General features: G+C 42.2%; 1 protein-coding gene across 3 annotated transcripts; it reads right to left on the reverse strand.

Annotated features, from left to right (window-relative positions):
* Positions 1-171: 171 nt before the first annotated feature.
* PRPS1 (phosphoribosyl pyrophosphate synthetase 1) lies at positions 172-25,689 on the reverse strand. Of its 3 annotated transcripts, none has more exons than XM_074208711.1 (7): positions 25,431-25,689; positions 18,956-19,139; positions 11,356-11,454; positions 10,868-10,992; positions 5,958-6,131; positions 2,327-2,486; positions 172-1,893 (listed from the first exon to the last, which is right to left on the reverse strand). In XM_074208711.1, exons 1-7 carry the CDS (start codon positions 25,550-25,552, stop codon positions 1,801-1,803), a joined length of 957 nt encoding a protein of 318 aa, XP_074064812.1. In that variant the 5' UTR covers positions 25,553-25,689; the 3' UTR covers positions 172-1,800. The 3 variants fall into 3 exon arrangements, with proteins under 3 accessions (XP_074064812.1, XP_074064811.1, XP_074064810.1); XM_074208710.1 differs by having other exon boundaries at positions 18,938-19,139; XM_074208709.1 differs by having other exon boundaries at positions 18,935-19,139.

Here is a 25,689-nt window from a genome sequence, read left to right on the forward strand (position 1 = left end):
ACATGTGTACAAATAGTAGATCCTGGAGAAGAAAATGGCAGGCTACTTCAGTATCCTTGCAAAAGAAAACTCCATGGGCAATATTGGCATGCTTGGGTAGGGTCTGGAGGCCCACAAAAGAATTAGATGTGACTGAACAACACATATGCAAAAATAATAAACCAAAACTGCTTTCAAAGTAAGTTTAATTCCTTCATTGAAATCTTATAGTTGAATAGGAATGCCAACATCATTCACTTTGGTTCACTGCTGGCTAATAGCTCAACAGCAAAGCACCAGGAAACTGCAGTTGGAGTAGCAAGGAATCTGCTCAGACCTTCTGCTAGAGATAAAACACCAGCATCGGCACTCATTCTACAGTTTTTTCTATAAATCTCTCCTTTAATAGGAGCATCTGTTTACTATCACCCAAGAAAACTCAAATGAAGTTCTTAGAATTCAAAGGCACCAAGTTCACAAGGTCTGGTGAATCTGAAATCCCCTCATCCATCAGTCCTAGTTCTTTCAATGTTATTTCCTGAGAAAAGCCCATTCAGTGTCTGAGGACACCAAGGCACAAAGGGCTGCAGCCTCCCGGACCCTTCTTCCCATGTTACCAGAGCTAATGGTCTAGTGGCAGTTGGAACCTCAACCTTGGAATCAAAGCTGCCCATAAGCTCAGGGAGTGATTTTTTAGCCCATCTTATTTGTGCCAATCAAACCATTTGACATTTCATTTTGCACGTTCCTGAATGGGTTGATGTTAAAAATCAGATTTTCCCTCCCTCCAAGGCCCATGTCATGGTGGTTCCACTCATGGGGAAAAAGTAGTATTTAACTACACAGGAAAGAACAGTCATCTTCTCACAATCTAAATGAAGCCTACGTTTTCTCTCCTTCTAGAATTCATTTAAATTTGTGGAGGAAGAGAGGGGTGAAGAAGCATCAAAATATACTAATGAAAGGAGGGATTAAAAATGCCCCCTGTTCTTAATTCAAGTCTCTTAGATTTGACTAAGGAATTTCTTTGGAAAGGTAGAAGTGATTCTGAACATAACCAAGGCCAGTATTTTCCCATCTCAGGGAGAAACCTCAATCTTATGTTAGTGGTTTGGAAGCAGAAGATTGGACCAAAGGAAAAGCCCCAAGGATATTAGTAGCTCCAGTCATCACTGATGCCAAGGAATGCCAACTTTAAGAAAACTCCCCTCTCCACCCCAGTGTTCCTGTTTCTAGTCCTCACTCACATAGTCTCTCTCAGTTTTACTGACCCCAGACAACCCCATATCCTTTCCCATATGGCTGCAGGTCTTCATCTTACCCCGCTAAACAGGTACCCCTTGGCCTTCCCCCACCCTCTTTCAGCTTCTGTCTCAGTTTTGTGAGGGTAGGGACTAGCTTTTATGTTTCCCATGCTCCTTGTGCTTAAGAAATGCTGACTTGGTAGTCAGGAATGCCATAGCTGGAGTAGTCTAGGGCTTGTGCTGTGCTATGGCCTAACACTAGTACAATTAAGTTCTTATTTAGGCTTTGCAGATTTTTATTTTTAAACAAACCAACCAACCAAAAACTGAAGTTTACATGCAAAGTGGTAATATTTACCCTCCCCTCCCTGACTGGATTGGCTCTCCAGAGTTAAGAGTGAAAGCAGAAAGGCTCACATAGACTAATGAAATAAAAGCGAACTCCCAGGAAACTGTATGTGAGCAAAAAATATGGAGAGCAAGATGAACAAGCGGAGAATTCTACTGAACTTTTGAAATATACCAAATAATGAATGGCTTAGCACAGAAAAGCCTCCAAAGTGAAGAGCAGCAATGATTATAAAGGAACGTGACTGAACAGGTAGGAAACGGACTCTCCATTGTGAGTCCTCCGGATGGCCTCAGCCAGGATCATAGAGATGTCAATCACCTGAAGAGGAGAAGAGAGGAAAGGAGAGGTCAACTCCAGGGGCTCCATACAAAGGAGCTCCTGGTGTGAAGCCAGAGTTCTCTTCCAAGTCTCTTCACCTCTTGACAATCGAGACAATTTCCTCAGACTCTGGTATCCTGCACCCAGACTAATGAAATCACAGGGCTTCTCTCTCTACCCTTTAGTAAATTAGTCTCTAATTTTTCCACTCCTGCTACAATAGTTTGTTTCTAAAGAATGCCTTCTCACCCCCCCCCCCGCCCCCCAACGGAGCCCGAGGGATTCCGGGCAAGGACAACTTCCACTTAAACCGGATGTAGCAACATTGATTTGTCATGAGACCTTCCTTGAAAAGTCAGATCTGCTCATGGCCTTAACCCATTTGTGTGGTGGGCAAACAGCCTCTCAAGCACTCTGTGAAACCCCACCTTACCTGTATTTTGGGACAATGTTTCATCTTGTCTTCTTGAGGTATTGTGTTTGTGACAACCACTGCTTCAAAGCTGGCATGGTTAATTCGAGAAATAGCTGGACCAGAAAAAATTCCGTGAGTAAGGATGGCATAAACTTTGGTGGCTCCAGCTGAGAGGAGTCTAGAAAAAGATAGGGAATTATAAATGAAAAAGGTGAACTCACCACCAATGAGGAGGAAATTAAAGTAATAATTCGAAATTATTTTGCCCAACTCTATGCCAATAAATTTGATAATCTAAGTGAAATGGATGAATATTTACAAAAATATAAGTTGCCCAGGTTAAATGAAGAAGAGATTAAATACCTAAACAACCCTATCTCAGAAAAAGAAATTCAACAAGCCATTATTGAACTCCCTAAAAAAAAATCTCCAGGGCCTGATGGATTCACAAGTGAATTCTACCAAACATTTAAGTAACAATTGGTTCCAATCCTATATAAACTCTTTGGAAAAACAGGGAGAGATGGAACTCTGCCTCTTTCTATGAAACCAATATGGTGCTGATACCTAAACCAGTTAGAGTTAAAACAGAGAAAGAAAATTATAGACCTATTTCCCTGATGAATGTAGATGCAAAAATCCTAAATAAAATCTTAGCAAAACAACTATAACAAATCATCACTAGGATAATACATTATGATCAAGTAGGATTTATTCCAGGAATGCAGGGTTGGTTCAATATTAGGAAAACTGTTAGTATACCTCAATTATATCCACAACAAACCTATCAGAAACCATATGATCATATCAATAGATGCTGAAAAAGCTTTTGACAAAATACAACATCCATTCCTATTAAAAACACTAGAGAGTGTAGGAATAAATGGACTGTTCCTTAAAATAATTAACAGTATCTATCTGAAACCATCAACAAGCATTATATTCAATGGGGAGAGGCTAGAGGCATTCCCAATAAGATCAGGGGTGAAACAAGGGTGCCCATTATCACCACTACTATTCAATATTGTATTAGAAATGTTAGCATCAGCAATTAGAGAAGAAAAAGAAATTGAAGGAATTAGAATTGGGAAGAAAGAGACAAAACTCAACTCTTCACAGATGACATGATGGTCTACCTAGTGAATCCCAAAAAATCATCTAAAAAATTACTGGAAACAATTAGCAATTTTAGCAAAGTTGCAGGTTATAAAATAAACCCTCATAAATCCTCAACTTTTCTATATATGTCTAGCAAGAAACAGCAGGAAGAGCTAGAAAGAGAAATCCCATTCAAAGTAACCTCAGACAATATAAAATATTTGGGAGTCTATTTGCCAAGACAGACTCAGAATCTTTTTGAAAACAATTATAAAACACTTCTCACACAAATTAAATCAGATTGAAATAACTGGGCAAATATCAACTGCTCATGGATAGGTAGAGCTAATATAATAAAAATGACAATTCTACCACAACTAAACTACCTGTTTAGTGCCCTACCAATCAAAATTCCAAAAAATTACTTTAATGAGTTAGAAAAAATTGTAAGTAAATTCATATGGAGAAATAAAAAGTCAAGAATTGCCAGGAGCTTAATGAAAAAAAGTGCAAACGAAGGTGGCTTAGCACTACCCGATCTAAAATTATATTATAAAGCATCAGTCATCAAAACTGTTTGGTATTGGCTAAGAAATAGAGTGGTAGACCAGTGGAATAGACTAGGTGTAAAAGCAGGAGAGGATTATAGTAATCTGCTGTTTGATAAACCCAAAGCGTCCAGCCATTAGGATAAAAACTCCTTCTTTGATAAAAACTACTGGGATAATTGGAAGTTAGTATGGAAGAAACTTAGATTAGAGCAACACCTCACACCCTTTACCAAGATAAGATCCAAATGGTTACAGGACATAGACATAAAAAACAATACTATAAGCAAATTAGAAGATCAAGGACTAGTCTACCTGTCAGATCTATGGAAAGGGGAGCAGTTTATGACTAAGGAAGACTTGGAGAACATCATGAATTAGATGATTTCAATTACATTAAATTAAAAAGCTTTTGCACAGATAAAACCAATGTAATCAATATGAAAAGAAATGTAGTAAATTGGGAAACAATCTTTACAACTAATGATTCTGACAAAGGACTCATTTCTAAAATATACAGAGAACTGAGTCATATTTTTGAAACAAAAAGCCATTCCCCAATTGACAAATGGTCAAAGGATATGCAAAAGCAATTTACAGATGAGGAGATCAAAGCAATCCACAGCCATATGAAAAAATGCTCTAAATCATTAATTATTAGAGAAATGCAAATTAAAGCTTCTCTGAGGTACCATCTCACACCTCTCAGATTGGCCAGTATGACCAGGAAGGATAATGATCATTGTTGGAAGGGATGTGGGAAATCTGGGACACTATTACACTGTTGGTGGAGCTGTGAACTCATCCAACCCTTCTGGAGAGCTATTTGGAACTATGCCCAAAGGGCAACAAAAATGTGCATACAATACCACTAATGGGTCTATACCCTGAAGAGATGAGGAAAAAAGGGTAAAACTGTTACTTGTACAAAAATATTTATAGCAGCCCTGTTTGTGGTGGCAAAGAATTGGAAATCCAGTAAATGTCCTTCAATTGGGGAATGGCTTAGCAAACTGTGGTCTATGTATGTCATGGAACCCTATTGTTCTATTAGAAACCAGGAGGGATGGGAATTCAGGGAAACCTGGAGGGATTTGCATGAACTGATGCTGAATGAGAAGAGCAGAAGCAGAAAAACACTGTACACCCTAACAGCAACATGGGAGTGATGTTCAACCTTGAAGGACTTGCTCATTCCATCAGGGCAACAATTGGGAACAATTTTGGGCTGTCTGCAAAGGAGAGTACCATCTGTATCCAGATAAGGAGCTGTGGAGTTTACAAAGTACAAGGACTATTCCCTTTAATTTAGGGAAAAAACCAGATATCTTATTGTCTGATCTTGTTACCTCTGAGAATTCTGTTCTCTTTAAGGATATGCTTTCTCTCTCATCACACCCAATTTGGATCAAGGTACAACATGGAAACAAAGTAAAGACTGACAGTGTGCTATCTGTGGGGTGGGGGTGGGGGGAGGGAAGCAAGATTGGGGGAAAATTGTAAAACTCAAATAATATCTTTAATAAAAATAAATTTTAAAATAAATTTTAAAAAAAAATCAAAAAAGATAGGGAGATAGTAATCAGTGAACTGTAAGAGGAAGTGAAGGATGGGCAGACAGAAAGGCTGGGAGAAAATTCCTTTGTTAGGTTAACAAAGGCCAAAATAAACCCCAATGACAAGGAAGAGCCACAAATACAAGTGCTTGAAATACAGAGCATATGGCTTCTGGAATCAGGAAGAATCGGCAGGTTCACATCGTCGATGTGCTGGACAGGATCTGCCAGGTTAAATATCCGTGACTACTACAAACCACCCAAGTGTCTGAAACAACCGTGTGTATCCAATGAATCACTAAGTGCTTTGGGCCTGGCATCATCCCTTAAGGTAGTCATTATTTTCAGGGTAGGAGAGCATGTGGGTTTCTAAACGCATCCTTCCAACCAATAGATTATGCTCAGTCATTGCCCCAAACAACATTCCTTCCCCACACTGTTACTCACTTATCTGCTGCGTGACAGATAGTACCACAAGTATCAGCCATATCATCCACCAGAATGGCCACTCGGTCCTTGACATCTCCAACTAATACCATTCGGTCGACTTCATTGGCTTTCTTTCGTTCTTTGTGAATCAGAGCAAAGTCAACATTCAGCCGATCTGCAATCGAAGTTACCCTGCAGGAAGATGGGGTAAGACAGTTTACAAATTATCACTAGTGTAGTGAAATCAAGCAGAGGTGGGGTGGGAATCACTCACCAGTTCTGGGAGGCAGTGGAAGGTTGACTCTATGAATTGGAGTGGTGGGGGGAGGGTTTAGGTTAAATCACCCAAATGAACTAGATCTCCCAATTTAAATAATACAACCCCCATCATCCTGGTCTCAGTGCACAGATTCCTCCAATTAAAGGGACAACAGAAAATCTGTGAACAGATATATGACTAAGAGCCATTCCCTAATAATGAAATAGTCAAAGGAGTTTCCAAAAAGAAGAAATGTAAATGAAAGCGAAGTAAAACAATTCTGAGGTTTCACCTCACATTTAGCAAATTAACAAAGACAGCAAAAGGCAGAAATACTCAAAGCTGGAGGGGCTGTTGGAGGAGACACACTGATACACTGTAGGTAGAGCTGAGAACTGGTCCAATCATTCTGAGAAACAATTTGGAAATATTCAGCGAAAGTCACTAAACTGTTTCAGACCTTCTGACTCCCAAGAGGTTCCTTCTGCTGTTGGACATAGAGTCCCCCAAAGAGGTCAAAGAAAGCAGCCCCACAGATTTCAAGCTATCCATAGCATTTATTCATAGAACTTTTTATGGAAAAAAAACTGCACACACATAGGCACAACAATAAAACAGAGTGGGGGGGATCATCAATTGGGGAACAGTTGAACTGTTGAATGACCACATAGCCAATTTTTATATTAAGAGAAATATCCAATATGAGGATTTCAGAGACACAGAGGAAAATCTATATGAACTCGTATATCACAATAACGTAACCGAAAAGAATACTAAGGCAAAACCTGAACAGTCTTAATTGTAATGATCATTCTTGGCCCTGGAGGAGTCATTGAAGGTTAGGGGTGGGGGATGTTGTAAACCCAGTAGGTCTTAACTTTTTGTGTTACTAAGGAATGGGAAAAGATGGGGTGTGAAAGGAGTACATATCTGTAAATGATTATGATGCAGAAACCAAAGGTATAAAAATAGTTTCTAGAGTCTGTGAACGGAATGAATGACCACAAGCATCCGTTTTCAGATTGATGGTAGGCAGCCTACTCTAATGTTCATGACATTCCAGTTATTCTCAGTCATATTTCTTAGTGAAGACTATGGACCTGGATGTTAACTTTATTTTTAAGAGTTAAAAAATGTCACCAATTAAAAAGTAGCTTTTCAAGGTACAGCTTTCTTTTTTGGGATGTTGGTATGAAACAGAACTATTTATTTTGAATCTATTGTCCATAAGGAAACACTAATGATTTCAGAAGAGAAAGGGAGGTGGGCAATCTGGCTAATTCCATTGGTCCATTAAAGATTTTATCACCATCAAAGATACGACTTTTTGGATACCATTTGTAGTCTAAGTTAAAGTTTATATGGCACTACATAAGACATTGTGAAACTCATTTGAGTTTCACAAAAGCCCAGAGAGGGAGTATCTTAGGTATTGGTCCTATTTTATAGATGAGGAAGTTGAGACTCAGGGAGAAGTGACTTGTCCACAGTTACAGAGGCAAGATTTGAATCTAGGACTTCATAGATTCCAAAGCCCAGCTCACTTTCCTCTGTAATCACATGTTGTTAATGCTTGTGTGGAATCGGGATGTCCCATGTGAATAGGAAAGCAATGCCATCTGGGTGAGCAGATTATCCAAAAGCAGTAGTCAATTCAGTCCAGCAGCATATAAGGAATGAGGGAGGCCTTGTGGTCAGGAGGCAAATCATTTCCCCTTTCTAAGTCTCAATTTCCTTATTTGTTAAAGAGCGAGAACAAAATCCCTTTACAAGTTTTGTTTTCCCCACAACTCTGTGAGGGAGGTAGGAAGTATAAAAGCTCAATAATAACCAGAGTATATTATGAACACACTACAGTTTACTAGCCAGAAGAGTATTGATTACCAATCATTCAGCTGGGTTATTTTTTCTTTTATAAAGATGATACCCACAAACATTTATTTTATGTACTTTGAGGCCCCCCCCACCCGCCATGGTAAGCGTGCCTTAGTACCAAGATGGTTGCTGCAAGATAAGATGTGTCTACAGCCACTAAACAGAGAAGCTAGCTATTTTACAAATAGTTCACTGGTTCTGGAACCTAGAGCCTAAAAGATCTTTGGAAGGCATCCAGTTCATGCCCCTCATTTTACAGATGGGTAAACTGAGGCTCAGGAAGAAGCAAAGTCCCCAGGTCATCTATCACCTGCTGTAGAGCTGAGATTTGAACTTAGACCTCGAAACTCAGTGCTGGTTCCACTCAACTCCACTATGTCTCTATGACATCCTGCTCTAACCAAGTCACATGCTGCTTTCTCTTGCTACTGTGCTGTGAATTATAAGTCCCCTGGACACACAGGATGCCATTAACCACATTTGCTTGAGATCTTTCCAATTACGCATGGGCTTTGAGCTAGTCTTTAGCTAAGTGCCTCAAAGCTTAGAGATGCAGTGACCAGCCAAGCATAAAGGTCTCCACAGGCATGCCTCAGTGGGGCACTGAAATCCCTGCCTAGGCGGGTCCCAAACTGCCCTGCCTTCTGGGCTTATTCCACTTTATTTCCCCTCAGGAACTCTCTATACCAAGCAAATTGATTTAGCTGCTGTTCCCTGACATGTCCATGCCATTGTTGGGGCTGCCTTTAGCAGGGACATCCTATGCTCCTGACTCCTTGCAAGCACACCTGCAGGGGCTCCCAGCTCACTCCTCCTCCCAAGAGAAGTTTAGCTGCTAGTGGTCAGACTGCTGGGGGGGGGTCCCTCTTAATTCTATAAAGAATCCCACTCTCCAAAGTTATCATTATATAAAAAAAGCAAACTAGTTCTAGGCCAATGGAAATGTAACTTGTGAAACTGAATAATGCCAGTAGCATTTCATGGGATTTCCACTAACTGGGCCCTGTTAAATGCTGGCAGTCTCTTTCATATATATTAAGAGGGCTATTAATAAGTGGGATCACATATTTTACTGGTTTCAAATTCTGCCTCTGAGGGTGTGTGACTGTGGGCAAGTCCCTTTTACTTCCTGGGCCTCAGTTCGCTCCTCTGTAAAATGAGAGGGCTGACCTCAAAGATGGCTTCTGAGAGTTCTTCTAGCTGGTCTCTAGGACCTTGCTTTTCACAGTTCTTTCAAACACTGGGGAAAGGAGGACATCGGTAAACAGACAGGGCAAGAACAAACAGGGGTAGGGGTGTGAAAAGGAACCTCAGTCAGTTCTCTTCATGTTTTCCCTTAATGGAGAGGTGGAGGGAAACCAAATGTTGAAAATATGAATGACTTGGCAGGAATCCTGAATTAACTTTCTAATCACTTGGGTTTTGTAATGCCTTGTTCTATTTCTCCATTAAGAATGTAAGTAACACTTCAGAATGTATTATTAATGAGTAATCCAGGGAGGAAATGAAGTGCTCTTAATCTGCATTAGCTTTCAGTCTGGTAAATTCTATTCAAATGTTCCTGAGGTTCCTGGCTTTAAAAGAATAACACAACATGATTTCCTCCTGGCTCAGTACTTTAATCCTAAGAATAACAACTGTTCTGTGAATCTATAGAATAAGGAGGTTTGGGGTAAGAACCTAGCCACCCCTCACTGACACACAATGGAACCACGTTCTAGGTAATTTTAATAGCTGTTAATGCTCATCTGAAATCCTAGCCTATTCCTAAGAAACGGGGCCTTGAGAGTAAGGGAGGGAAGGAACATTTATTGGGAACTTCCTCTGAATCTGCTGCTGTTTGAGACAATTTTCAAATATCTCATTTAACACTCATGATCACCTAGGAAATAACTGCTGCTATGAACCCCATTTTTTGGTTGATGAAACTGAGGCAGAGGTTAAATGACTTGTCTAGATTCACAAAGCAACTAAATGACTGAGGTTGGGTTTGAACTCTAGGCTTCCTGCTCAATCTAGCAGATCTTTTCTTGGGATTCCTACCCTAAAAGGATTCCTGACTTCCCAAATAGCAACAGGTCAGTAAAGGGAAACAGGTCTGAAGAAGTCATATGCTGTATCATTTTCATTTTGGTTTTTTCCTTTGGTTATATTTCTTCTTTCCCAGCATGACAAATGTGGAAATAAATTTGACATGATTGCACATGTATAATCTATATCAGATTGCTTGCAGTCTTGGGGAGGAGGGAAGGAATGGAAGGGGAAAATGTGCAATATAAAAATCCTTGGGGTGGCTAGGTGGCGCAGTGGATAGAGCACCGGCCCTGGAGTCAGGAGTACCTGAGTTCAAATCTGGCCTCAGACACTTAATAATTACCTAGCTGTGTGGCTTTGGGCAAGCCACTTAACCCGATTTGCCTTGCAAAAACTAAAAAAAAAATCCTTAAAAAATGAAGATGGAAAATTGTCCTTACATATAATTGGAAAAAGTAAAATGTTATTAAATAAAAAAGTCACACACCATATATGTGATGCCATATCAGGAGCTGAACTCAGACATTGACTAGCTATGTGATCCTGGGACACACAGAGACTTCTCTCTGGGCCTCAGTTCCCTTAAAAAGTGAGCTTTAAGATCCCTTTTAGCTACAGGATTCCATGACATATGATGAACTCAGGTGTCTATCTGAGAGTAGTCAGAAGATATGTAGATTACCTCCCCACCACCACCCAATGACATCTACACTCAGCCAGTTCAGAAATGGCTACAGAGGGGGCAGAATCCTAATCCTACCTTTTAGCTCCACCGGCATCAGGGGATACAATACAGCAAGTCTTCCAGTCAGCAATGTTCTCCCTTATCCATTTCAGGACAGCTGGCTCAGCATATAAGTTATCCACTGGGATATCAAAAAACCCCTGTGGAAAGAAACTCTCCCAGCATTTGTAAATGATAAGAGCTCTAGCTTCTGAGCTCCTCCAAAACAACCCTGTGAAGCAGTGTATTACCACAAGCTTCCATCTGGAGAGGCAGAGGCCCATGTCCATTACGTCAACCACCTAGTAAGTGCTGTGGTCAACATTGAAAAGGAGCTCCTAGGAATACAACCCAGTGCTCTTTTCACTTAGTCTACCTCTCCCCAGGAGATTTGGTCTCCTATTCTTCAGAAGTATCCTCCACCTGCTTCTCCTGGTTGTCTTTTTCCCAGAGTATTTGTTAACACCAATCCTCACCCCCCCCCATCCTCACACCAACTTGTATGGTTTCTTTCTCTTTTATACCTGAATCTGAGAGGCATGAAGGTCCATGGTGATTATATGATCGGCTCCTGCAACAGACAGCATATTTGCCACAAGCTTGGCTGAGATTGGGGCTCGGCTCTAAATGGGAGAGAGTAAGAGTCACTGACAAATTGTTCAAAGGTATTAAGTTGGCAAAGTGGGCCTGCTTCCTATCTCACAAAAATAGTTTTCCCATCTCTCAGTCTGTTTATCAAAGACAAAAGAGGGAAGTCTGACATATGACAACTAGACTACATTAATTTTTTAAAAAGGATCACCTGGTTTTAAAAACTTTTCCATCAATATCACTATTTATTTGCAAAACAAAAGCAGCCCTGTACATGCCCCACTCAAAAGTCCCCAAACTACAACTCACTAAAGTTTAAGAGATAGGAGATATAATTATGAAAGTTTATAGAAACAAAGGATCAAATGAAGACTTAGTCCAGGGGGTGGCTAGGTGGCACAGTAGATAGAGCACCGGCCCTGGAGTCAGGAGTACCTGAGTTCAAATCTGACCTCAGACACTTAATAATTACCTAGCTGTGTGGCCCTGAGCAAGTCACTTAACCCCATTGCCTTGCAAAAAAAACTAAAAAAAAAAAAGACAGTCCAATGCCTTTGGAACAGCTTCAATACCAAGATGCAGACCAAAGCTCATGTGCTTGCATTGGCCCATCCTACGGAGTTTTAATACCAATGGAGTAGGGCAGGCTATCCATTGGTTGAGTATCTCTCATTCTTAATGTATTACAGTGAAAAGAAAGCTTAGTAAAAGAGTCAACTGAGTAAGTGATCTTAAGGGCTTTTAAGAATGAAAATGAACTTTTTCTCCCTCCCCCTCAAAAAAAAAACCCAGAAGAAAACTGGAAAAGACTTCTAATAAATACTACAATAAATTGTCTTCACCATCAAGGGCAGTGTAACCACCATACCCAGACCATAATACCAGAGTCTCCAATGAGAGAAATATCACTCAAGAACAAAAACAGGAAAAGGAGCCAAACTGGATCAAGGAGACAGATATACAGCTGTGAGCCTATCAAGGGCCTGATACACAAGGTATGTGAAAAAGGGAAAAATAATAAAATTTTAAAAATCCACATTAATAGGCAAAAAAAGACCACTGAGAAAACAACTATAGAGCCAGATGCCTTCTTTCCCTACCTACATAAAATCTTTGACAATCATCAGTGTACAAATTGAGGGAATCCTTGGTAGAAATATCCATAGGGAAAAAGTAGATTCTCTCACAAGTAATATTCAACAATGAACTGCAGCTTTATCATTTTGTAACCGATTCAAAGATGTAGAGAACATAAGATCCTGTGGTGCTTACTATTTATGGACTATACCATTTTTTTTTTAACATTTCATACAGCAAAAAATCACCTTAAAGTTTCTTTTTTTCCAAAAAGGTTTCTCCCATCCATAAATCAAAATCAATCAAGATTCCTTTAAAGATATGATAGCAATAACCCTATTCCATTACTGTGATGAGACCAGGAGTACAGAGCAGAAGAGAATGAAATCTCTTTGGTCATTCACTTGTTCTTGTTTGTATGTGACATTTGTGCTGCTTGCAAAACATACCCTGGAATACTTCAGTTTCTGTAAGCAATCAAAAGTTTAACCTGACAATCCATGCAGAGAAGACCAAGTGGAGGAGGAATATTGATTACCCAAATTATGGCATGCATGTGGATGAAAAAACCTATAGAGCTTATCTATCAGAGTGTGGACCTGGACCTAGAGTTGGGCCCAGGACTGAACAGAAACAAGGGAGTAGACCAACAATGTGCATAGCAATAAAATACTCATTTTCCCCAGAGCCCTGCCAACAAAAGGTTTTTATAGTTTACTTTGGTTAATTTAATATATGCATAATGATACCTTGAATTTCTCTCCATTTTCATTTCTTTAATTGGTAACAAGGCTATATACATATTAAAGAAAGTTTTATGGAGGCCATCTTTTGTTTTTAAATACCAGTTACCTCGTTACATAGCTCCTCAACCCCCACAAGCATCAGGCTCCAGGCTCCTAACAAAGAGAGGCAGTATGACTTGGGGGACAGGGAGTTGGGCTCAGGGAGAAGGGTCAAGTCATGACTGTGACACAAAAATAGTGGCAGGACCTCAGTCCCTTACCACCTCCTGACTCAGACAATTCTCTGAACTTCAGCATCTGAGCTGAGACCATTCTCTATACTCCTACTCTTAATCATTTCAGTATTAGGACTCTGTCCTAGGCCGAGTTATCGGATTAGAGGGACAATTCTCCCCCCACTCTCAACCCACTGAATCTACCTGATCCCACAGTATGCAATCACATCCCTTCACTGGATCCTTCCATCTAATAACTCTTCTACCCTTTGTAAACCTCCTTCAAAAGGTCAAGGGCATCTAAAAGAGGTGCCTCTACTTTCCCTCCTACCACTCACTTAACATCTGGCTCCAGAGTTTTATCACTACTGAAACTGCTCTCTCCAAAGTCACCAAATAAGCTCTTAGTTGCCAAATACAGTGGGTTTTTCCTCAAGCCTCTTTACCCTCAAGTTCTCTGCAGCATTGTAGATCACTCTCTCCTTGATTCTCCTTCCTGGGTTTTTTAGGGCATCCCTCTCTCCTGGTTCTCCTCCTATCTCTCTGATCATTCCTTTCTTATTTGGTGGATCTTCCTCCAGAACATGCTCTCTAACTGGAGGTGTTCCGCAGGTTCTACCCTGGCCCCTCTTCTCCATCTATGCTACTTGGTGATATCATCAGCTTCTGTGGATTTAATGACCATCACTATGCTGATTCTAGAGAGCTGATGAGAATTTTGAAGTCAAAATCACGGTGATCTGACAGTGGGTCAATAGTGAAGTACAATATCAATGTTTGTGAAATTCCTGTATAGAAAGTGGTCCTGGACATCCTTCTGGGACCTGAGAAACTCCTTAGAAATATAAATTTGGCTAGGCGTCTTTGGGTCTGAAAATAACCGGATAGGACTCAAATACTTGACCCTGGGGGTCATGGATATTCCATAAACTTGCAATACCAATATTTGTGTAATCCCTGTATAGAAGGAGTCCTTGACACCTTCCTGGGCCCCGAGAAACTCTTGAGAAATATAACTTTGGCTAGGCGCCTTTGGGTCTGCAAGTAGTCTGACAGGACCCAAGTGCTTGACCCTGGGGGTCATGGATATACCATGAATTTATCTAAGAGTCACAAAGCAGCCTTGTTAGCCTAATTATCATGCTGTATCTGTAAGATTCTTGCTTCCTCCCAGGACTGCCTCCCCTTCCCCAGACGCAGCTGGAACCATAAGATAGTAAATTTCACCCTCAAACCTGTGGGAAGCCTGGGAATATGTGACCCCCTCCATCTCAGGAAACATGTTCAGACATAACACAGAGACCCTGACCCTTTCCCAATCTGTCCAGCCCCCTATCTATACTGAACCTTATGTTTACATACGTTTGTATTAGTATAACAAGACAATATGTCTATTTTTTATTTTATTTTTTTTAGGTTTTTCAAGGCAATGGGGTTAAGTGGCTTGCTCAAGGCCACACGGCTAGGTAATTATTAAGTGTCTGAGGTCAGATTTGAACCCAGGCACTCCTGACTCCAAGGCCGTTGCTCTATTCACTGTGCCACCTAGCCGCCCCAAGACAATATATCTAACTGCTGTCTTTGCTTCTGCATTCTGCAGGCTCTCAGTAACCCCCCCCCCCCAACTCTAAAAACCCTATTATCTCCTGAACACTCAGGCATTGTCTGATTTGGGTCCTCTTCATCCCCAGCCAGTCCCCGTAAATTAAAGATTTCCAAACTTATCAACTTATTTTGCTCTCTGTCTCATTCTTTGGGTTCAGTAATAGGAAAAAAAATGGACTGAGCCCAAGGCCAAGGGCAAGGACTTCTTGTCCCCCTACCTCCAACTCTAGAATAGCTTGGAGGGCTCAAGGAATGATGGTCCCCTTCTCCAGCCTTGGCATCTGGAGTGGGGAGAGTGCACAGGTTAGCATGGAGCTCCTCAATGCTAACCCCACAGGGCTGCTTATCCCTCCCTAGGCTGGGTCTTTATTTCATTCCAGTCAAAACGGAGTGGGGCGTAGCCAAATAAAGGCAGTTTGTTTGGGAGGTCTGAGGTTTGGCTCACCTCTCTGGGGGATTAGAAGTGGCTGGGGATCCTTAGTGGGTATGGGGCAACCTCATCCAAGTTGGCATTTCATTTTGGACTTTGTTGCTTGGGTGGTAGCAATGGTGGGCATCAGGGTAAGCAAGGCTTTTAAACAGGTAATGGAATAGGACAGCAGAAGGGACAGGGGTTCCATGGGGCAAGAGAGCAAGCTTTGTGGCCCTTGAGTGTACATACTGTATCTGTGTAACATTTATTATTAGGGGTGTGAGTCAACAGAGGGCAGTCACTCTTGAGTAGGCTACCACCCTGCATGATAGAGTTGAAGCAGGAAAGGTTTAAAAGGAACAATGTTCTAATTATTTGGGGAGGAATGGGGAAATTATTTATTAGTGGCACAATGTAGAGGAATGAAGAGGGGGATGGGATTCTAGTTCCTGGGTGATTCTATTTCTGTTTCTTTTGTTTTTCTCTTTCAGAATAAATGAATTCAACCCCGCCCCCCCCCCCAAAGAGCTACCTATCCTGTTTCAAACTCTGCTGACCTCCATTCTCACAATCCTAAGTGTCTTTGAATTGGATGTCCAATAGACATCTTAAACATGACTCAAACAGACCTTACTAGCTTTTTCCCTAAAACCTTCTCTTTCCTCTTATTGAATCATCCTCTCAGTTTCTCAGACTTGCAACCTAGGTTGGTTTCTCATCTCAGTCCCCAAATACAATTCACTGCCAAAGCCTCTCAACTTAACCTTTATGACATCTCTCATGTTACTCATGTCTCTCTTCCTCCTCTGACACTGCCACTTCTCCAGTGAAAAGTCCTTATCACGGGAAGAGAGAAGAGAAAGAACTGAACTATTCCAACAGCTTGCTGATGGGTAGACCTGCCTCAACTTTCTCTGCAGTCTTGGGCAGCTAAGTGATAGAGCACTGGCCTTGGAGTCAGGAGGAGGAGAGTCTGAATCCAGTCTCAGACACTTGACTCTTACTAGCTGTGTGACCTTGGATAAGTCACTTCGCCCTAACTGCCTCATATCCAGGGTCATCTCTAATAGTCCTGATTCATATCTGACCACTGAACTCAGATGGCTCCAGAGGAGAAAGTGAGGCTGGTGACTTAGCACAGCACCCCTTACTCAAATCCAATTCATATGTTTGTAATGGCATCACCTCCCTGATGTCGTGATCTTCTTTGAGAATGAAGGACAAACATCTCTGCACTTTTATTCATCCACCATTTTAGCCACCAAAGTGAGTTTCCTAAAGCACAAATTTGATCTTGTCATACCCCCCTCAAAGAAAACCCCCATAACTCTAGGGGTTCCCTATGAACTCCAGGAGCAAATACAAAATCCTCTGTTCAGCATTCAAATTCTTTCAAAAACCTAATCCCTTCTTATTCTTGCAATCTTCTTATATCTTCGTACCGGCCATGTACTCTTGGATCTGGTGACACTGTTCCATGAATGAGATAATTCCTCAATAATTCCTGCTGGTTGGTCTCTCTGCCCCAAGTCTCTCCCTACTTCAATCAATCTTCCAATTCAGTTATCAAAGTGAACTTTCTAAAGCACAAATCTGTCATACTCCCCTGCCCCCCCCCCCCATCCAATCAATTCCATTGGCTTTTACATTCCCTTGTAACCTCACTACATTTTCAGGCTCCTTACCTATTCATCCCCTCCATAATGTCCAAACTAGTGACTTTTTGCCTCCTTCCTATTTATCACACTCTATGCTCCAGACTGTCTTTTTTTGCTGGCTCTCCTCTAAGTCCTGGAATTCTCTCTCCCTCTAAGGCTTCCCTTTCTTCAAATCTCAGCTAAAAGTTTCCATGCTGCAGGAAGTCATTTTCAGCCTTCCTGCCATTAGCTCCAATTTCTCCTGCAGAGAGCTTATTTGAGGGTTGGCTCTCTCAGTAGGTTGGGAGCTCCTTTGAGAGCAGGAATGATCATTTGTGCCTTTTTTATGTCTCCAATGTTTTAGTATAGTGCCTGGCACAGTTGTCCTTCAGTCACGGACCATACTGGCCATGGGGTTTTCTTGGTAAAGATAACTGGAGTGGTTTATCATTTCCTTCTCCAGTGGATTAAAGCCAACAAGTGAAGTGACTTGCCCAGGGTCACAAAGCTAGTGTCTGAGAACAGCTTTGACCTCAGGTCTAACTGCTTCTAGCACATATTGTTGTTAAGTTGTATCCAACTTTTTTTTTTAGGATTTTGCAAGGCAAATGGGGTTAAGTGGCTTGCCCAAGGCCACACAGCTAGGTCATTATTAAGTGTCTGAGATGGGATTTGAACCCAGGTACTCCTGACTCCAGGGCCAGTGCTTTATCCATTACGCCACAGAGCTGCCCCCTTGTATCCAACTTTTTGTTATCTCATTTGGGGTATTCATGGTAGACATGCTAGAGCAATTTGTCATTTACTCCTCCAGATCATTTCACAGATGAGGAAACTGAGGCAAACAGATGACTCTTCCTGATTCCAAGTCCAGTACTCCATCCACTTCTTTGTCATTTAGCTGCCTCTATATCACACAGTAGGTGCTTAATATATGCTTCCTGATAAGTTGTATAATAGTCAATAATCTGAACTGATAAAGGGAATTTCCTCACCGGTAGTTATCAAGAAATTACAAGTCTGATAAAAACCTGGGTTGGACTCCAGCTCAGGACCGCAGAGTTCTCTTACCTATGGTCCAGCCAACGCTGATTGGCTGTTCTTTTATCTTTATCTCTCTCTCTCTCTCTCTCTCTCCCCCTCCCTCCCTCCCTCCCTATGCTTTCCTATGTGTTAAAACTACTTTTCATAAATTTTTGCTTTATTTCCACCCTTAAAAAAAGAAATTACAAGTCTGGATCTTCTGAGGATCAGATATAGTTTATCTCCCTCCAACAACTTCACTAAACAGCTGCTTCAATTGATTTTGGTAAGCAGACAAAGCATTTATGATGTAGTTGAGTAATCAGTATGAAAAATAACCACTACTTTAAAATACATAAATATTCTAAAGATGAAATCTATATTCATCACTAAACTAAAACTATGGAGAATGCATATAAAAATAACCTTGTATGAAATCATAAATTTGTGAATCATTTTAGAAAATTGATTAAATTGAAATTTCCTAGCTAGCAATTTATCATCCTGATGAAATCAAAATAACTCAATTAAATAATCTGTATGTGTCCTAGACATAATTCTATTACTATAGGTAATTGCTGACCTGGGAGCTTCTACCACTACAAAATGAGGCCAGGGCATGGAGAGGCTAAATGACTTGTCCAAGGTTACATAGCCAGAGTAAGTTAGAAGTAGCCAGGTCTTCCCCTTCAAGACTAGCTCTCTTATTCATTCTACCCTAATCTAAAATGCAAGGGGTGAGGCTAAACTTCAGCAGTAAATTTGTTTTTTGTTTTTTTAAAAAAAAAAGAAAATACCACATTGGAGTCTGCTCCTACTTTGTCCTTTTTATCCTGTCGGGCATAAGGGAAGCAAGGGATAACAGCAGTGACTCGGCTTGCTGAGGCGATCTTGCAGGCATTGATCATGATGAGAAGTTCCATCAGATTGTCATTGATTTCACCACAACCACTCTGCACGATGTAGACATCCTCCCCTCGGACGCTTTCACCAATTTCCACACTATAGAGTAAGGGGAGAATTAGATTAACAATGTTATTTCTATATTCCACTGAGGATTTCCAAGCACTTTAGGCATGCTTCACTATTAGGATCCTCATCACCAAAGATGGGTGATTGATTTAGCTCTCTATCTTATCTAGCTAACTAGCTCAGGCGTTGGCAGGTGAATGATTAAAATTCACCTCTTGGCACCTATTTTTAAGTTTCATGTAGAAATATCAGCTATAAATGTGGTCTGATCCCTCAGCTATAGATGATCCACATTGTTCTTATACCTCAAGAGACATGGACTTCAATTCATAAATATAAAAATAATCCCTGCCCTCAAGGAATCAGTTCACATGGAACTGCCACCGTACCTGTGAAAGATGTTACAGTTGGTGGCCAGTGTCAGTTTCAACATCTAGTACAGTGGAAAGAACATCTGGTGTCCCAAGACCAAGGTTTGAATCCTGACTGTTGCTTAATATCTGGGTTGCTTAATATTGAAGCAAACCAGTTCCCTTCTCTAGGCTTCAAGTTCTCTCATCTGTCAAATGAAAGGGATTGGACTAGATCACATGTTCATTCCCAACTCTGTTGGATCCAATTTCTGCCTAACTTCATTTACTTATTTTCCAACTATTTCCAGAGCCCTCTTGAGAAGCTTCTTCCTCACTTGAAAACCCCTGAACTAGATAATTCTTAAAGTTTCTTTCAGTCCTAAAACCCTAACTACCCAGTGATCAAACAAAAAAGTATTTGGGGGAAGCTGCCTTACTGTTACATTTCTATTTTAATAAATAAGCTTCTTCCTTACTTGAAAACTCCTGAACTAGATAATTCTCAAAGTTTCTTTCAGTCCTAAAGCCCTAACTACCCAGTGATAAAACAAAAAAGTATTTGGGGGAAGCTGCCCTACTGTTACATTTCTATTTTGATAAATAGAAAGTGGAGGACCTGTGCAGTCCTGCACCAGAGTGGCAACATTCAGCTTCTTAGGTAGCAAAGTGCCCAAAGCAGAGATAAGCTTGGACTAAAGGAGGACTTCATCAGAGAGGGCCCATCTCCATAGATTTAATTTAAAATATATAAATATCCTAAATATGAAATCTATATTCATCGTTAAACTATGGAGAATGCATATAAAAAGGCTATATCACCTTGTATGAAATCATAAATTTGTGAATCATTTTAGAATCCATAGATTTATATTTGCCTCTGGCAAAAACGATTTGCTTACAAGAGTGCTAATAAAAACCAATAACCTCAATGGTACTACATTAAATTGGGAGGGGTTTTGGGGATGAGGAGGGAAGGAAAGATATATGAAATAGTTATTAAGCTAGACAAGCACTATTATTAAGCAAAGTAAATAATTCCTTCTCTTTATATCAAAATGGCAACATACTTTAAAATAAAACTATCTCATACTCAGTTTATCTCTAGTTGCTACCTTTAGCATGAGTTTAGATTTCCTCACTGCCCTGTAATGGTCAGGATCATTATACTTCCCTAGTCTGATATCAACAAGCCTCCTGGCAAACACTAATGGCCAAAAGTAGATAGGCTCTTCCACCGAGGAGCTATTCTCTAAGCTGGGCTCAGAAGCAGTTTTTATAACAGCTAGAGAATCTCCCATAGCTATCTAAGCATGGGGTTTGCCCACAAGGGACTAAAAGAATCCATGTATTCATGTAACGTTCCTTCATTGTCAAAGGGAAACCAGTCATTGAGCTGCTGTCACGATCCTTTCTCAATTCATGAGTCCCTTTGACTACATTTTTAGGCTGAGGCAAAGTGGTTCAGAGACAACTCCCCATCTTGCCCCAGAACAGTCTGAAAGATAGACATTAAAATCTGATTGAAAATTTCCCTAAAAAGGTAGTCTAGAGGCAGCTAGGTGGCATAGTGGATAGAACACTAGCCCTGGAGTCAGGAGGACCTGAGTTCAAATCCAGACTCAGACACTTACCTAGCTGTGTGACTTTGGGTCAGTCACTTAACCTCATTGCCTTGCAAAAGCCACCCCCCCCCCCAAAGGTAGTCAACAGTTAGATGGTCTAAAACATAATTATTTCCTTCAACTGGACTACAGTTACTCAGAAAATTTCTAGGAAATCACTTTCTCCTCTACCAACCCTAGGCTTCTTCCCTGCCTACCCCAAGGACTAAAGAATTCTGGTCAAAGACTCCTGAAGTCTTGGTATTCTTCCTACCTATCCAATGTGCTTATTCACTGCTAAGACACTAAAACAAGGCTGAGTATGTTTCCTGAATATAAAGAATTGCCTACTTACTGACTGATAGGACCAGGGAGGTCACTGGAAGCATGGGATGGTCCAGTGGATAGAATGCTAGGCCTGGAGTGAGAAAGACTAACCTCAAATGCTAGTTGAGTAACTCTGGGCATGTCATTTCACCTCTGTTTGCCTTAGTTTTTTCAACTGTAAAATGGAGAAGATAACAACCCATACCTCACAAGACAAAATGGGATATTTGTAAAGAGCTCTATAGATACACAGATGTCCTTTTCTTCCCAGAAGGAAGCATTCCCTGAAAAGTGAAAGTTAGTATTCCTAGAGGATCAAACGAATACTAAGGAGTTAAGGTAGAGAGCAGCCTCCAAATCCACTTTTTTTAAAGGTTTGCATATTGCTAACTACCTGGTGAACTCCTCTTACCAGTTGAATATCATGCTTTAAGCAAAACCTTCCTAACCTTCCTTCCTTCCATCTATCTATCTTTTGATCTATCTATCTAGATCTCACTCTCTCTCTGTCTCTCTCTGTCTCTCTGTCTCTCTCTCTCTCTCTCTCTATATATATATATATACACACATACATATATACATGTACAAATATATATATATATACACATATCAAATCTCTATCTAGTATTTATAGTATCCTTATTTTTTTTTAGGTTTTAGCAAGGCAAATGGGATTAAGTGACTTGCCCAAGGCCACACAGTTGGTTAATTATTAAGTATCTGAGGCCAGATTTGAACTCTGATATTCCTGACTCCAGGGCGGGTGCTCTATCCACTGCATCACCTAGCCTCCCCCCCCCCCCAGTATCCTTATTTCAATCTGTTTGGGCCTAGAACTTTATTTGGGGGGGGGGGTGAGGAACCAAAAAGAGATATAATTTATCCTATTCCACAAGGGGACAGGTTTTCATTTGAAAAACAACAGAAACACCCCAGAAGCAGCCAACACGTGGTGCCAGTCCTCAGCTTCCAAGTTTATTCGGCTTTCCTTAGCCAGCTGCACATTGAGTGGACTGTGTCAACTCCGTCTCCTAAAGGCTCGCCAGCTGCACTCCTCCTGGGGTAGCCTTCTGGCCCCAAGGAAGAATGAATTAGGAACTATTGTAATAAAAGGTAGAGAATCCTGGACAACACCTCAGGGGCCAGTTAGAACCAACAAGTACTTCATTTTTCAGTGAGGAAACAGATCCCCCGGGGGGGGGGGTAAAATGACTTTCCCAAGGTCACACAAGTAGTAAGCCAATGGAGGAAGGTCCTTCTGCATCTCCTCACTAGGTTGTGTGACAATGGGTCAAAGTCCTGCTTCCTTCTGTGATCTTGCCAAGTGTTCAGAGGGAGAGTCTTACAGGGTTCTTTCCTGTACAGAGGAAATCTTGGGTCTGAGAGAAGAAAGGGAAGAGGAAGGAAAAGGAAAGAAAAATAAAATGTGTGTGTGTGTGTGTGTGTACACATACATACATAGTCCTCCCCTAAACATACACATATATATGCTTAGGGAAGGAAAACAATTCCATGGCAAGGTTCCCTAAAATCTGGGCAAAAGCTTGCCCCCAAGAAGTGAGAAAATACCCCCTTCCTTGAGCTATGCAGAATACCTGCAAATTAGTTTTATTGCACTGTCTGCTTCACCCATTCCCAGTCCCTTCTTTTTTAGGCTTCATTGAAGGAGCTAACTCCCAGGAAGGGAGCTTCAGCCTAGAAATATAGTCAGTGGGATACATGAATTGAGACAGAACTCTTGACAGCAGCACAAGGGCTGGTTCCCTTTCGACAATGAAGGAATGCTGTTCATGTACCTTGTGTACATACACATTCACAAATCCAGGTGAGGTGAAAAATAAAAGCTATCACTGTTAGGATAGATGACTTTGGACCTTGCTGGGTGGGCAGGTCAGTAGTAAGGAGAGATGCCAGCATGGTTTATATGAAGACAGGGACCCCAGTTCCTATCTCTAGCTTAGCATAAGACTTCTTATCCTTTCACTTGTGTCCGGCAAAGCCTATGGACCCCAATGCTCAAAGTAAAAATATGACTGCCAAGGAAACCAATTATAAGGAAATACTGTGAACATTTTCTTAAACCAACCCCAGGTTATTTTAAAAAAAGAAGGCCCTCAGGTTAAAAATTCCTAGCTCCACAGACTCAATGAGATAGAAGCAGATAGAGGGGTCCTAGGGGATGATCTACAAGGGGTAGTGGCTGAGCCTAGAGTCTGAAAGCGCTGAGTTCAAATTCTTAGCTTCCTATTTATTAAGTTCCTACTACTTGCCAGCACAGCTCCAGCAAGGTCCACTGAACGCATACTTCTAACTCGATCCGTGTGTTTCTATACACAGAACAGAGCCCAGGCGGGAAGTTGGGGCTCATTTGGGAAAAACCGGAGCACCTAGTCTGAAATCCTGCTACATCTGAATCAATGTAACCTTAGACAGTCCCAAGTCACTGTCCCTGTTGGAGTCACAACAAAGAAGACTCAAAACCATTTCCCTTGGGTATGGACCCCCTCAGAGAATTATGTTTTGTTTTCTTTGGGGGGGGGGGGGTAAGGCAATGGGGTTAAGTGAGTTACCCAAGGTCACACAGCGAGGTCTAAGGCCCGATTTGAACTCAGGTCTTCCTGGGCTGGTGCTCTATCTATTAAGCTATCTAGCTGGCCAGAATCATATTTTCAAACAATGTAAGGTAATGTTAAATTTCAGTTAGCATTTAGTGAAAAGAAAGATGCCACTGTTTTGTTATTAAAGTTCCCGGGGGGGGGGGGGGGCTAGGTGGCGTAGTGGATAAAGCACCGGCCCTGGAGTCAGGAGTACCTGGGTTCAAATCCGGTCTCAGACACTTAATAATTACCTAGCTGTGTGGCCTTGGGCAAGCCACTTTAACCCCGTTTGCCTTGCAAAAGGACAAAAAGAAAGTTCCCAGACCTCTGAAATTTATCTTTGGATCTCAGATTAAGAATGCCTAGACTAGAGGGTCTAAGGCTCCCTTGTAACTCAGTTTATAATGCTGAAATGGCAATTTATTTTTTTCTCTGATCATACAATGCTCACTTCCTGAGGACACTGACTGTTTCAGCTTTGTCTCGTCTTCCTGGCTTCTAGATTAAAAATGTATCGTGTGCTTATTCAGAGACAGGAGTGCTAGTCAGTAAGGTGGTAAGGCTGCAAAGCGTTTCCCAGAAATCATCCCATTCAGTCTACAACGGTCCTGTGAGGTGCTAAATTCTAGAGTTACATTCCCATTTCCCAGGATGGGGTGCGTCAGGAAAATCTCCATTCCAAGCAGGCCTCCAGCATGTACTCGCTCCTAGGTTCTTAGGGGGAAGAGACCTCGGAAGCTATCGAGCCCAACTGCAACATTTCGCGGTTAAGGAAACTGAGGCCCAAACGTGGGGGGTGGGGGCAGGAATCTGAACCCAGGCCCTTTTCCCTCCCAAACCGTCGGTGGCGTGTGAATCTGAGTAAGGTTCTTGGTGCCACCTGCCCCCCAGGAAAAGCGTCCAGAGAACCCGAACAGGGGGAGAGGTGCAGTAAGTCCTGGACTCAGTCTCTCCTGGTGTCACAGACTGAGCCGCGGGAGCGGTTAAAGGCACTTGTTCCCGGTCACAGAGCTGCGGTGAGGCGGGTCCGCGTTCAGGGCTCTAACCACTAGACTGCACTGCATGGGAAGCATCTCTCGGCACCTTAAAGTCCGCCTGCGGTGCCCGTGCCCAAGTGTGGGTGGCGATATCCACCGTGGCCGCGGCCGCATCTGCCACCCCACGCGGGCCGGAGGGGGAGGGGGAATCCCAGCCTGGGGCCGTTTGCCCGCGAGCTGGCCAGCCCACCTCCGGAATCGCGAGCCGCGCCAAGGGCGCTGGCTCCCCACTGCCTCCCGGCAGCCCCCCGGGCGCGAGGCGAGGGCTCCACTCTAGCCCGGGTCCCCGCGCCACGGCCCACGGGTAGCCCCGCCGGCGGCGCATGCGCGCGCGCGCGCGACCTGCCCCCCCAGGCCGCCGGGCCTGCCCCACGAGGCGGCCCTGGCTGCGGGGCCTGCAGCTTACCACGTCTCCTGGTTACTGAACTTCTTCGTCACCACCTTGCCCAGTTCCAGGCCCAAGCGGTCGGTGATCTTCTGGGACAGGTCCTGGTGCGAGCTGCCGCTGAAAAGCTTGATGTTCGGCATGTTCAGCCCGCGGGCCTGGCTGGGCGCACCTCTGCGGCCGCCGCGCGGGGGAGAGCGGTCCGGGCGCGCAGGCCTGAGGCCGGCCGCGGAGGCTGGGGACCAGTGACTCGGCAGCGAGACGCACTCACCACGACGCC

The sequence above is a fragment of the Macrotis lagotis genome, chromosome X (assembly GCF_037893015.1).
Source record: "Macrotis lagotis isolate mMagLag1 chromosome X, bilby.v1.9.chrom.fasta, whole genome shotgun sequence".
Lineage (NCBI taxonomy): Eukaryota > Metazoa > Chordata > Mammalia > Peramelemorphia > Peramelidae > Macrotis > Macrotis lagotis.

What these genes read in the sequence shown, in the direction of transcription:
- PRPS1 (XM_074208709.1), bottom strand. Translation starts at nt 25,552, where the DNA reads ATGCCGAACATCAAGCTTTTCAGCGGCAGCTCGCACCAGGACCTGTCC. An exon ending in GATGCCGGTGGAGCTAAAAG is followed by an intron (nt 6,132 to 10,867) that starts GTAGGATTAGGA and finishes ATCTTCCTGCAG; the next exon opens with GGTAACTTCGATTGCAGATC. An exon ending in AACATTGTCCCAAAATACAG is followed by an intron (nt 1,894 to 2,326) that starts GTAAGGTGGGGT and finishes TCTCCTCTTCAG; the next exon opens with GTGATTGACATCTCTATGAT.